At 31.8% G+C, this 14,219-nt stretch overlaps 1 protein-coding gene across 1 annotated transcript in view; it reads left to right on the forward strand.

Annotated features, from left to right (window-relative positions):
* The window catches only part of Vps13B (vacuolar protein sorting 13B), a 65,611-nt gene that overhangs the window by 36,664 nt on the left and 14,728 nt on the right, over window positions 1-14,219 (forward strand). The window contains exons 51-64 of the mRNA XM_088271031.1: window positions 616-790; window positions 884-1,023; window positions 1,995-2,170; window positions 3,553-3,711; window positions 5,017-5,224; window positions 6,333-6,567; window positions 7,407-7,579; window positions 8,028-8,131; window positions 9,127-9,212; window positions 10,414-10,541; window positions 11,172-11,296; window positions 12,586-12,708; window positions 13,421-13,514; window positions 13,961-14,134. Of these exons, the coding sequence (XP_088127157.1) occupies window positions 616-790; window positions 884-1,023; window positions 1,995-2,170; window positions 3,553-3,711; window positions 5,017-5,224; window positions 6,333-6,567; window positions 7,407-7,579; window positions 8,028-8,131; window positions 9,127-9,212; window positions 10,414-10,541; window positions 11,172-11,296; window positions 12,586-12,708; window positions 13,421-13,514; window positions 13,961-14,134 (2,100 nt within the window). The remainder of the gene's footprint in view (window positions 1-615; window positions 791-883; window positions 1,024-1,994; window positions 2,171-3,552; window positions 3,712-5,016; window positions 5,225-6,332; window positions 6,568-7,406; window positions 7,580-8,027; window positions 8,132-9,126; window positions 9,213-10,413; window positions 10,542-11,171; window positions 11,297-12,585; window positions 12,709-13,420; window positions 13,515-13,960; window positions 14,135-14,219) is intronic.

The following is a 14,219-nucleotide window of genomic DNA, read 5'->3' on the forward strand; positions in this document are numbered from 1 at the left end:
CACAACACTATCACCAACCAATGATTCATTCAAACCACGCGTTTATCGAAAGACGACCGGAATTGGCCAGAAAACATGGCAAAGTGATTTTGCAAAACCAGCAAAAGACACTTTGAAATCGCTTGAATAGGACATCCTTCCGCACCCACCGTACTCCCCCGATGTGGTGCCATCTGATTATCACCTCTATGCATCAACAGGGCATGCGCTCACAAAGCAATACTTTAGCAGTTTCAAGGAAGTTAGAAAATGGCTCAACAAATAGTTTGCCACAAAAACAAACAGTTTTTCTGCCATGGTATACATAACTTACCTGAAAGACCAATATTTTAAATACAAAAAAAAACAATTTCCCTTGAAAATTACGTATTTTCTTTATCACAAAAACCGGCATACTCTTATGCATACACCTGGTACATATTTTTTCAAATTTTCTTTTCCTTCTCCCTAGTCAATTATGTCAATTGACGATTTTAGTTCATTTCTTCGCTGACCCTAGCCCAAATACATAAGATGTTATAATGTACTTTAATCTTTAATTAAGATCGATATCTCTAGTTTTAGATTCCTATACAAATAACACTCCAATTTATAAAACATTGCTTTTTGATTCAGTTTGACAGTGAGAAAATTCAAGAAAATTCTGAAGAATCAACAAAGGATTCGATTGTTAATATAATCTGTACTCTCGAGTATTATTCGGAATTACTTGGCTGTTATCGGAGCTATTCAAGGTTTTGTATACAGGATAGTCAACTGGTTAAAGTTGAACTAAAATTACACAACCACAGTAAGTATAAAAAATGTTGTACTGTTGATATTCAATCTTAATAAATTTCTTCATATTTTCACTGATGAGGAAATTTTAAATGAAAAATTTCAGATATGGTCATGGCATCAACTTGGCGCATCGTTTTGCAGTCTCCGGAAGAGGAATCGGAATCGTTGGCTCGTGATATAAATACCGATTATGTTTTTGATAAGAAGAAGTTCGTTGGTACTCCTCAATGTAATGCTAATATAGTAAGTTTCAACTTATTTGCGGAATGAATTTGTATCTATAACTCTTCATCCATTTACAAATAGTTGGCGCTATGCTAGAGGTCCTGGGTTAAATCTCCAGGGTGGTCTAAACAAATATTTTATATATTAATTTTTTAATCATACACAAATTTTTTGAGTCTACTAAGTTGTATTTTATTAAAAAAAACACGTAAAAATTACTGCACATGTTAAAACTATTACACACTTAAGTACCTAGAATTGGATAGCTACATAAGGACTGTCAGTCCATTTAATCTTCACATTCGTTTGAAAATGCCATAACAAGGCGAAACAATTGTCACAATATAATTTTTATGTGTTTTTTAATAAAATACAACTTAGTAGACTCAAAAAAACTGTGTTTGATTTTAAAATTAATGCATAAATTAAAATAAAGTTCTACGAATTAAACACCAAATCAATAAATAAATAAGTATTACTGATTTTTCACTGTATTTGATATCATTGCGGACTGGTACCTCAAGTGTAGGGCTGATAATCTTGCCTTCATGAAATCAACAATCAAGTAAAACTGTCAATATTATGCGGTGCTCTATGCACCATTGGATGCGGATAAGGGTTTGAATAAGGTTTACGGGATGATGCATGCTCAGCTGTTTTTTCTTCTAAATTTTGGTTGTCAATCTGGCATAAACTTAATCATAAAATACATAATATACTTAATTTTGGATAAATCAATGTCTGACAAGTTTTAGTTGATTTTTAAAATTGTTATTTTGGGTTTGCGCATTGATTTACAATCAATGCGCAAACCCTTGATTTTAGCAAGATTTACAATGATTAACAGCAAGTGTACCAAATCAACTTTGCATTTTTCATATTGAATAATTCAAGTAAATTGCATTTATAAATAAAATTCAACTGCCTAGCTTGTCTTAAAAAATAAATATACCCAGCTGTGTGCTAAGTTCAAATGTTTATAATTTCAGAAACCCTCTTCATCAAAAGATATGGAGACCAGCTCAAGTCTTCCCATAGCCACCAGCGTGTTGGCAGGTGGTCTTCGTGTTGATTCTTATTCTTCGCCAAATGCTATGCCCAAGTTCCAAATAGGTCTTAAAGTTTCATCTGCGGAAGTAAATCTTTACAACCATTCGCAAAGACTGTAAGTAGATTGCAGAAATGATATAAATTAGCCAATAAAAATACATAATCAAAACTTTTTCTATGCGGAACATCGCCTCAATTTGGGGAGAAACATTGAAATAATTATAAGCATGCTTAATTTTGGTTTTACTTAGTAGAAATGCTCCAGAAAATAAAATGATTACATCGTTAATATATGGAATAGTTCAATTCAATATCATCATCAAAATATCTAAATTTTATTTTACTTATTTTTTAAATTGTTTATTTTTTTTTAAAGAAATTGTAAATATCCAAAATTGAAATCTAATATTCACCGTGTAAAACATTATTTTCTGCATTACAAATATTGCATTAAATTATATCGCTTAATATTAATAAAAATAACACTTATCCATGCCCTATGCAATTTTATATTGTTACTTATTATGTTTATTACATTGTCATTTATTATGTTTGGGCAGTAGACACTCTAAAACCATAAATTTTACATGTTAAACATCAGTGGTAATTATAATCAATGTTTTGGAAATGTGTTTTTTTTTTATCAATTTTTGAGAGGAAATTTGTAAGATGTCACTCACTAGAAATGTGTTTAAGTATTCCAGCAATTTTCAACCAAAAATAGTATTACAGTAGAACCTCTTACAACGAGCACCTACCATAGTGAGTATTTTCGTGAGCAATTTAAAAAAAAGTGTCTCCCTTAACGAGTGACATTTTGCATAAGGAGTTACAGAGAAGGGGCAAGTCCCCTTTTCATGACGTTCACTTGTGAGCTGAGACATCTGCGCAAGTCAAAACAAAAAATGTTTCGCTTAAGATTCTGGAACGAATCAAGATATATTTTGAATATTAAAAGCATTGATAATTTTGTGGTATGGTAATAAAACACTCCTTACCATCCATTGTTTACTTTGTTTATCTAAGGTGTCTTAATAATAATAATTTTACGGAAGACCATAATTTTAATAAATTAACGGGTATAGAAATTTTACATGTAAATAAAACTGGTCTTCGTTTAGATAATCTAGAAAAATTAGAAATAAGTAAAGCAATCAATAAAGACTTACCCATAATAAATAACCATATAAATTGAACTTTGAGTCCACTTTTTAAAATATTCCCTTTGTCTTTCTCTCTTTCTAAATTTTTATTTTTATACAAATGTCAAATCGTAATCATTTTATTTTAATGACCTGATGATATAATAATTTTCCGAAACTGGTAGTCACAAGTAAGTGTTTAAAAAAGTGGTATTACACAAAGTAAACAATGGAAGGTAAGGAGAGCGTTTTTTTTCTTTCAAATCATGATATTTTACCGAAAAAAGACTTAGTGTAGTTTATATGTTTGTTCTTAGCCAAACTAATGTTGTAATAATGTGTATGTTTATTTTAGGCCTTTGTATAAATATGCTGATAAAGAAAAGCAATTTAAGATGGAATCCAGAATTCCTTGCAAACATGTATTTTTAAAATTGAATTTTGATAATGTTACAATATCTTCAAGCATTTGGAATATGGATACTGGAATACTGAAAATGGAATCAAAAGTTTTGTAAGAAACCCACATTATTATATTATATATTTCTTGTGTATATTGAAAATCAATACTTAATATAATTTTTTTTAAGTTTTATAAATAAACAGAAAAATATTACAGCAGCATCTCAATTATTCAGGGTGTCATTTATTAATTTATTAACTTATTAACAACTATAACTTTAACTCTGTAACTTTTATTTCTAAAATAGCACTAGTACTGCCATCTGTGGCCGTATTTAAATACCAAAACCATATTTCAGATTATTTTTCTGTTTTACCCAAAAACATTTTTACTAAAACAATATTTTCATGATGTCATCGTAATAATGCTCTCATTAACCTTTTAACCGCGTCAACTTTGTTCCTGAGAGACGCCCGTACGCGGCGGTATTTCGCCGTTTTTAAAATTATTACTTTTATCATGTATTTAGTTAAGAAATGATTTATTTTCCTAAACAAAAACGTTCAATGGGATTCATTGTGCCTTTTTGTTACTCCATAATACACTTGTGTCACATTATTCTTGAAATATGTCGTAATATAAACAAATAAGATCTTAACATAGATAAATCAAAGCACGCATCGTGTGTCACTCTTACCCACTGGCGATGCGTAGCGTCGAGAGTGAGACAGATATAGGGCATGATTATGGCGCGGACTAATTACCGACCGCAAGAAAAATCAGGGATCTTTTATTTATCCTTGTGATATTACAAATAATTAGTCAGATATTTCAACAGATGTCATAAGGCCAAAGATTGACGTATTATTTTATCCAAAGTTCCACACCATGAAAAAATTCCTCCAAGTTGAACTGAGGTTCGAAACTTGGAGCAAAGTAACAACACATACGGTTATGTCAGCCGCGTATGGGGCATGTTTTATTAAAACACATACGTTTTGCGAGCCGCGTGGATCCGGTTAAACATTAAAACATTGATAATTTTTTATGTCAATCACATTTACTGAAGTAAATATTTTTTTATTTGAGAAGATATGTTGCTTATTGCATTGCCTAGGGCATAAAAGTACTTAAAGTAAAAAAAATCATTAAAAAAAAACTCGCTCCCCAGATACACTTTTGTCTGCAGAAACTCACTCCTGGGCAGGTTAACATTTAGCTCTCCGTTCTTCCAAATCAGTTTATGTTATCTGTATTTTTTATATTTTTTTACATGATATTTTTGTAAAAAATATAAAAGTTAAATGTTTTCAATATGAATAATATTGAGAATATTACGATATTTGATTGACTGTTTATTTTTACGAGAATATTACGATATTTGGTTGACTGTTTATTTTTACAATTTGAATAAAGACTTGATCTGATGGATGGATCGAATCTCTCTCTCTCCCGAGTTTTGTGGTGTAAAAACACACGACTGAGCGTTTGGTGGGGAGGGCCCGTCCTGCGCGTCCCTAAAAAAGGAGACCAAACAAGATCCGGTGTGGATGTTCAGATATTTCAAGTAGGAGTACAGATTGGACCCCACTTGTTCGATGTATTCAGTGCTGCTCTTAAACAGGTATACCTTTATTTTGTTACTACTACTACTACTACGCCACACTCTTCTGTCCTGACATACACTCCTCGCCTCCTTCACATCCATACTACCATCTAGTTATACATGCCCTCCGATTATGCAGACTTTAGGTTCTGGTTGATCTGATCGATATTTTGTTATTAATACTTTTTGTTAATTTCAATATTTACTACTACTACTAACCCTTATCCGCACCCAGTGGTGCATAGGGCACTGCATCGTATAGAAGCAGTGTTATCTTGATCGTTAAATACACGAAGAAAAGGTGATCAGCCTTCCGCTTCAGGTACCAGTCCAAGGTCAAATTAAATAAATATTAGACTGAAAAATCACTAATATTTATTTTGACCCTCTTGGCAATTGAATCTGGGACCTCCAGCATAGTAGCCACGTGCGCCAACCACTACACTGTGGAGGCGGACATATTAATATTTACTAGTGCACCTATTTAATAGCGATCCCGAGGAGTGAATGTGCGTAGCGTGGTGGTTCACCATTTTGAAAATGTTTTTATTAACACATCTACCACGGATGACTTTGAGATTTCTTTTAAGAAACACGGATGACTTGTATACGAGTCTTTGCATCATACGGAACACAGATTGATAACCTACAAAAAATATATATTCTTAAATACTTTATGTATAAATATTTCTGAAATTTTCATTTTGAAATTCCTACTAGTTTGAAATTTATGGCCATTTTTCAAAAATAATGATTTTTTTGCATACTATTCATTTTTAACACTTTTATTATTTATTATTAACCACTTATAGACATTTATTTCATTACACACAACTAGTTTTGACAACTACAGTAGTTTTCATCGCCAGGTGAATAGTAAAACTAATGAGCAAAAAGATTAATGTAAATTTTTTGCTCGTTAGTTAATTTTTTTAAATAATCACCATGCCATTCCACGAAGCTAATGCCAAAACAATAAATAATATTGCAGATTTGTCCCTGCCCATCCACAGTAGTAATTTCAATACAATTTGTACCTGACACGAAAGTATTAATAAAATAAACAGTTTCGCCTTTTGTTTTATTTTTGGTTTTTAATTTCATGAACTTCTTATTTTTTATGCAGAGTGACACAAAAGAAGAGACTGTTGGAGAATTCTCAGTTCTGGATCCCTCAGCAATGTACCACAAGTATTTGTTGAAGAATGACACTAAAGTGGTCCTAGTCCTGGGGCAATCGGGTTCTTCTCATACTATCTCCCTAAATCCGTTAGGGGCTTCAGTATATTCTTGGTTTTCAAGTAAATTGTGCAAACTGCTGACCTATTCAATAGCCGATCAGCGAGGCTGTATATCCAAAGGCAAGTTTCAAATTCTTGTAATTATGATAGTAATTAAATACTAATAAGTATTATAAATGAAAGTTACCGATTCAACTACATAGTGTAAAATAATTTAACATTACTTCTGACCTTAATGGCTTTGACATTTTTAAACCGTTCCGTCAGGAAGTTACTGACAAAATAAATATATATATATTTAAATAAATGTTTTTTACCAAATAGAAACAAAGTTAATATTATCTACATTACGAATTTAAACAATAACTTTCATACATAATTGATGTCTTGATAGGGTTTACGCTGACAGCTTTAACTACAGAAATAAAACATCAAACGGTTTTGACATTTTTCCTGATTGGGCCGTGGCATAACGAACTAGTGAATTTAATAAATATTTAAATGTTTGTTTTTTTATTTAATATAAGCCAAGCTAAAGTTATCTACACTTCTTCTGTGTGTGTCATGTCAGATCACCCTGACGTCGACTATCACTTGAGAGTAATTGTCCTTGTCTTGGGCAGTTTTAAACAGCGCCCCAACGGTTCTATCTAAACTACGAAGTTAAAATAATAACTTTTGTATGTAATTGACATCCTGATAGGGTTTAAGCTGACAGCCTCAACTACAGAAATATAACCTTAAATGGTTTTGACATTGTTCCTAATTGGGCCGTGGTACAAATACCTAGTGAATTTAATAATTTCTGAGAAATTATATTACTACCATTATATTACTACCATATATATTATAATACTGTTTTTTTTTTTTGTGAATGCAATTTTTGTGTCTTTATAATGCCAATTGTTTAGTTTAGTTGGTTCCGCAAAGTGTTTTATTATTTTGCATGTATTTTGTAGGATTTCAAATAGACAAGTGTGGAATACGAAGCTGTATCTTGAGTGAAAGTCCACTCGCTTTGAACCAAAGTCTTATGGTAGTTGTAGAAGAATTGAGCCCGTGGCAACGTGTTATTACTCTGATGGGAAGACTGTTGTTTACTAATCTTCTCCAGCAAACTGTCGAAGTGAAGGTGAGTTTTACCATGACCTGAAATATAGAACTAAACTGAAAAGTTTAGCTTGTACAACTAAACTAGTATTGATAAAATTAAGAAAGGTATGTTGAGATGGCTTAGGCATGTGGAACGAATGAGTAAAGGGAGAACGGTAAAATAAATTTATGAGGTAAATGTAGTTTAAAAAGCAGCAGAGGAAGACGGAGGAAAACTTGTTATGATCAGGTCAGAAGTTGAAATAATCGGCAGGTATGTATGGTAAGATTTGCATGATGTGGAAGAGAGGCGAAGAGGGTTTGCAAAACCTAGTGGATCGCCATGATGGTTAGTTAGTTAGAAATATAGGAGATCTTACTCGTATGAATTCAAATAGAGAAAAGTATTGTGTATTCCTGGTATGTGATAACATAATATTTGACCTGACAATTGTGTTTTGTCAAATAATATTGATTTTTTTTTACAGATGTTTGAAAGTAAAGGATCAACAGTGTTTCCTATTTTTGCTCTTGAGAAAAATTCACAGCATACTTCAATGATTATTAATGATGACTGCACTATGATGTTCAGGTAAGCTAAAATGAATAAAGTTGAAATAAAACTTGCATTGTCGTTGCAGTAATATAATAATATTGCAGGAGCAAAAAACTCATTTTCACTGGTATGAGAAACCTTTCCTCTTTTTATGGTCACTTTTTATAATATGGCTAAAGATCAACGTCCTTTCAATGCAATATAATATTGCCCGCGTCAAATTCATTTTTTTACTTCACCATAACCAGTGTGATAGGTGTCACTAAAATACTAAATCCGCCTCCACAGTGTAATGGTCAGCATGCTTGGCTACCATACTGGAGGTCTGGGGTTCAATTCTCAGGGTGGGATCAAATAAATATTAAGTAATTTTTCACTCTAATATTTATTCCATATTACCCCGGACTAGTACCTGAAGCCGAGGGCTGATTACCTTTCCTTCATGTGTTAACGATCAAGTTAACACTGCGTTTATATGATGCAGTGCTTTATGCACCATCAGGTGCGAATGAGGGGTTTGATAATACAAAAATATTATTAATTCTTTTCGGGTATATGATATATGGCTAAAGTCATATTTTTTTCAATGTGAACTAATATCGCCTACGTCAAATTACATTTATTTATCAAACGTAAGTAATGTGTTAAGTTAAATATAATATTTACGCTAAATAGTTAAAAAATATTTTTAAAAGTCAAGGGATTCCAAAAAGTAGAAAGCTTGCTTATGCTGAAACTGAGTTATGTGTTTTTGTAATATTGTACTGTAGGTTACCACGTGTATTTAATCTTTAAACCAATATGTGAATATATTTTTAATGTTTAAGTCCAATAATTTTGTCACTAAAAAAGTCAATGTAATTCGCAACTATTTGGTATATGTAATACTATGTAATTGATACAAGATTTAGACTTTTTTTTAAATACTGCAAGAGTCATTGTATTTAAAAAAAATGTTAAAAAAATAAACTTAATTGATGAAAAAGTGTCCAACTCTATGAAGGAAGTTATATTTTTGTTTATTTTTCTAGAATTCGACTAATGGGATCAACTGGTTGGACTGGAGACATACCAGTAAAGGAATGTCCCAAGGATAATGTTCCATGGCTAGTAAAAGGTATAAATATACTTATATATTTTGTAATATGCGGTGAAGAGTGAATAGGTCAATGCGCTAAATATTTCATTTTTAAGCAAAATTAAGCAAATTTGGCATCTCTGCATTATTGTAATCATTCCATTCTCCAATGCCTGAAGAATGTGGAATTTGTCAAACATAACATGTACAAGCTCACAACAGCCATCTTATCTTGAAATGAGGAAAGCTTTTATTATTCGAGCCGAGCGCTCCATCCATAGTTTCGGATGCTCGGTGATGTTCGCCTCGAGCGATGTTGCGACGAAATGCTGTGGTCAATCTCCACCTTAAGAAGCATATCAGGCAAGAGTCTACAAGACAGAATAAGAAATGCCAGGATAAGGGAGATATGCGAGATCGAAGATGTCGTTAGGTGGGTCTACACCAAGAAGAAGAAGAAGATTTGAGCTTCTTGTTCTTTGTGAAGCTCCAACGACATGCACCGACACATTGTCGGACAATGAAAATGGCGATTATAAAGGCTCGCATGTATGGACATTCCACTGTATTCAAGTCCATTTTAAAGTTACAAGAGTAAAAAAGATTTGAATGGTCGCCAAACATAGTGTTTTGTTATATGTTGATGCGTTTCAATGAATAGTGCTAGTGATTTTCTGTATATGTATTATTAATTATTTCTACCTTTATCATTTGTTAGAAAACTATTAATATTATCAATCAATTGAAAAAGCACATATTCATTAATATACAGTAAAACCTCTATTTACTGTTTCTCAAATAGTAGTTTTCCTGAATGTGTCGTTTATTTCTTCTAGCTCAAATTCATTTTAGACAAAAATAGATCACATCGATCATTTCTCATATCATATATATCTCTCAAATCATATATATAGAATTTGAGTAGTGTGGTTGTGAATAATGGGTAGAATTGGTGAATGTTACATTTGTGTAAAGTGATCACTTAAACTAGCCTATGACGGCCGTCAGATGAGAAAAAAATTGTATGAAAAATAAATACGTTTATTTTCATCTAAAACTTGTAATCTTAGAATTTTAACTTACCAATATTTATGCAGATTAGAAGGGCGGTATCTTTACTCTGTCGTATCTCCTTGTGCATTGACTTCTTAATCCCGCATTCATAATTCATAGTTTATTTCAATTTGTTCCTTAAAAAAACGATGGATAGAGGTTTCACTGTATGTATTTTTGTTTCCAGTACCGATGCCAAACAAACTCGACATATCTGTATGGTGCAGGGTTATAATTGATCCTGGAGATGGGAGGATTCTAGTCGTGATTTCTCCAATTTTCTTTGTCAGATCACATTTTCCGATGCCACTGGAGGTACTGAATTTAAATATTTTATAATTTCAATACTGGAACTGCTAAGTGGTTGTTTTGGCCGCTAAGATTCTGGAATGAATTATGCTCATTATAAGAAGTTCCACAGTTGATTTTACTTTCCGTAAATGAATAAGGCTATACCGGAAATCTATTTAAATAAAAAAATAATTCATCTTGCAATGACACTTTTGAAATTTGAAATTTTTTAATTCTTGACAAAACAGAAAATTTGATGGCCACTTTGTCATCATAGACCAAATATGGAACACACCAGAGATGAAGTTTGCCTTCAACCTCTCGAGTAATAAGAAGTTAATGTAATTTTAAAACATTAAACTAAAACACGTAATTAGCCAATAAATTATTTAATTGTGTTGTATCATCAATAGATGGCGTTGGTCGTCCAAATCCTGACATTATCTGGAAATATTCGAGAAATAATCACTATGCCCCAAACGTGGGGCCAATGCCAAACGCTATCTTACCTGCTATTTTAGCGGTTAATCAAAATTCATTTTCCATTAATGAAAATTTTTAAATGTCAACCACTCTAATAACCTCTGTTATATTCAATTCTGTATGTGTTTTCACATCGTATATCCACAATTTGTATTCTTTTCTACTTTCTAGATTTCTGTGGAGTCTGCTGACCCTCAAAGTGTGAAAGAATTCTTTGTTTTGGGCAAAAGTTTTTCTCACGCACTGACTATTCCTGGGTCTACTGATACAAATTATGTTATTTGGTTTTCTGGAAGGTAAGATTTCATTTTGCTTACTTAAGAAACGTGAGGTATTTTTGTCTGAAATCAGTAAGAAACAAATACGTATAGTAATACCGCAGCGCTAAATGTATCAAAAGCTCTATATGTAAAATCAGCATTAAGGGGGTGTCCTGAATTAGAATGTGATTTTAGTTTTTTATTATCGCTTAAATCAATACATAAACCATCTAAAAATATGTTTACAAAGTGATAGAGACCAATTTTAAATATTTCCAGGAATATGAAGCCAAAAGCATATGATCGTTGAACCAGATATACGAGCGCTCACCTTGAAAACTTTGAAATGTTTTATTTTCTCCTGTTTTTATTTTCACAAGTTTTCTAAATTTGAGGGCATGATAGTTAAAAAAGTAAACGGATTATTTCACTGAATCATTTTGTTAACTGTCTTAACAATTTAATTATTTTTAAATACAGTAATGCCTCGCATAATTTTCTTAATTTCTTTCCATGAGCACTTTCGTTATATGAAAAATTCTCTATGTGAAACGCATTTTCCCATAATGATACCTGTTCAAATTTAAAGAGTTAGTTCTATAGCATAAAATTGGTACTGTAACATAAAAAGATATTGTTTATTTTTTAATTTTTTAATCAGACTCAGATTAAGGAGAGTCTACCGAGGCTTGCAGGGTCAAATTTTCTTGTTTCATCCTTTGCTTCTTGGCCGCTGGCTTCTTGAAAAACCTTTCCAAGGTTATCTGTTTCCCTTTTCCATCATTGTAAAAATGGTTGATCCTCTTGGCCCCAGCTGAGTTTGGATAGTGAGTGTTGGTTAACTCCTAAACCTCTCCCCATTTGATCAGGATGCCAGTGATGGGAGCAGTTGAGATTGTTCCACCACGTTGTCAGATGAAGCTCTATTTTGAGCCTCATCATGTTACTGGACTAGAACTGCTCGGAGCTCTTCAGTTGTCAGCTCTTGATGTTCTTCAATGAAGGTTTTTCAATACAGTTTGTACAAGTACATTGGCTGCGTGTGACCTTGGCGACTTCGAGCAGGAATATGAAATATGATACAGTCCGCCGTGTGAAGCAATGCTCGTTGTGTGAGTCGCGGAATGGACGAACAGAAAGTTTGTTACGCGAGGCAATACTACATATTATTTGTACGTCAGTTTAGTACATAATTAGACACCCTGGTACAATTTCGATTATGCTAATTTGATCATTCAACACATTCTGTTGATTTCACTGCAGTGTTGTATTAGAAAATTCTCACAAATTTACCTATATAAAATGATGTATCAATTTGATTTCAGTAAGGAGAGTAAAAAAGTTAAAGAAACAGCATTCCCATTATTATTTGACAAGGAGGAAATACAAATTCAGAATCAAAGTAAGAAGTATGATGTCGCAACTACTTTGAAAAATATTAAGGAATGGTAAGAAAATATATTAAGATACGTACATAGTAAAAGCTTGTTAAATTGAAATTTAAGGGACTAAAACATGAAGAAGAAAAAAAAAACAATATATTTATTACAAAATATTAAAAGCAATTAGAAAAACACTGATTTAAATAAACACTAATTTACAAAAAATATATACGTATATAGTTCAGAATGATGCTAAAATATGAGCAAAATTTTTTTTTTTCATTTAATTTAATTTCAATGTAACACTCCTATTAAAAAAAATAAATTATACATATTGTAAATTTAAATATGTAAGTAAATATTGTTCAATACGCATGAATTTTTTTGTGGTTGTTGAAAAATCTTAGGTTTTTATTGATATATTTATGACTGAGGATAAAGTGGGACAATTTGATAATTTGCCAGTCAATAAATTTTATTAATCGTAATATCTAGAATTCGAATTACAAATTATAAAACTTTTCAGAATATTGAAAGTTTTATATGAAAACAGTGTAGGAGAAGCCAGAATTTCTTAGTACTGTTCAAATTATGCCAAAATTAGTTTTATCATTAAAATTAACAAGCTTTTACTGTATGTATTCATTTTATATACTATAGAATTATCTGATTTATTTTCTTGTTAACTGACGCTTTGAATAATATCATCAGATATATAATATTTTGATACCATCTGCGTAATCCAAAATTTATTGTGTTGTCATTTATTAATTTTCAGGGAAAATGAAACCGAACTATGGCCATACACAACCTATGAAGATGGTGAATATAAATGGGCTGCTCTTCACCAAAATTACCCCGAGGAAGTTATTGTATGCCATCTTTACATTATTCAAACCTTCATTATCTAATCTTTATCCACACCCAACGGTGCATAGGGCATTGCGTTGTATTGATACAGTGTTTGTTATCTTGATCAGTAATTACTTCAAGAAAAAGTTATCAGTTGTCCATTTGATTTTTACAGCACAGACTGATATTAACAGAGTATTAGAGTAACATGTTTTTTTTTTATTATTTTAAATAGTTACTTTTATGTATATTACAATTTTACATCAACCATTACATAAAAATAAACGTTTTATTTTAAAAAGTTTTATTTATGATTTAATCATGTTTTACCGTAAATTGAATGCCGAAACAATAAATAAGTTGGAGCATAATTAGGGTCATGATAAGCGGTGTTGCATAAGACGTAGCTAGATTTCAGATTCACTTGGACGCTAGGTAATTTTTTATTTGTTTATATGTATTACAGATCAGGACAAATTATGAAGTTCCATCCATGGATTCTGTAATAGTGGAAATAACGCCTTGGGCTTTATTTTGCAACTGTTCCGGAATGGAAATTACCATCTTAGCATCCGATAGGCAAACAATATGTACCCTTCAGCACATGCATATTGCGACGCCATCTGTGAAATGTGTTAATGTGAGTATATACTAAACTAATCATACAATTTACCTTCGATGTGTGATTGAATGTGGCGATTGATTTACATAATTTATTTTTCTTG

This window comes from Brachycentrus maculatus, unplaced genomic scaffold, assembly GCF_059751285.1.
Source record: "Brachycentrus maculatus isolate JH-2025_06_01 unplaced genomic scaffold, ASM5975128v1 h1tg000412l, whole genome shotgun sequence".
Lineage (NCBI taxonomy): Eukaryota > Metazoa > Arthropoda > Insecta > Trichoptera > Brachycentridae > Brachycentrus > Brachycentrus maculatus.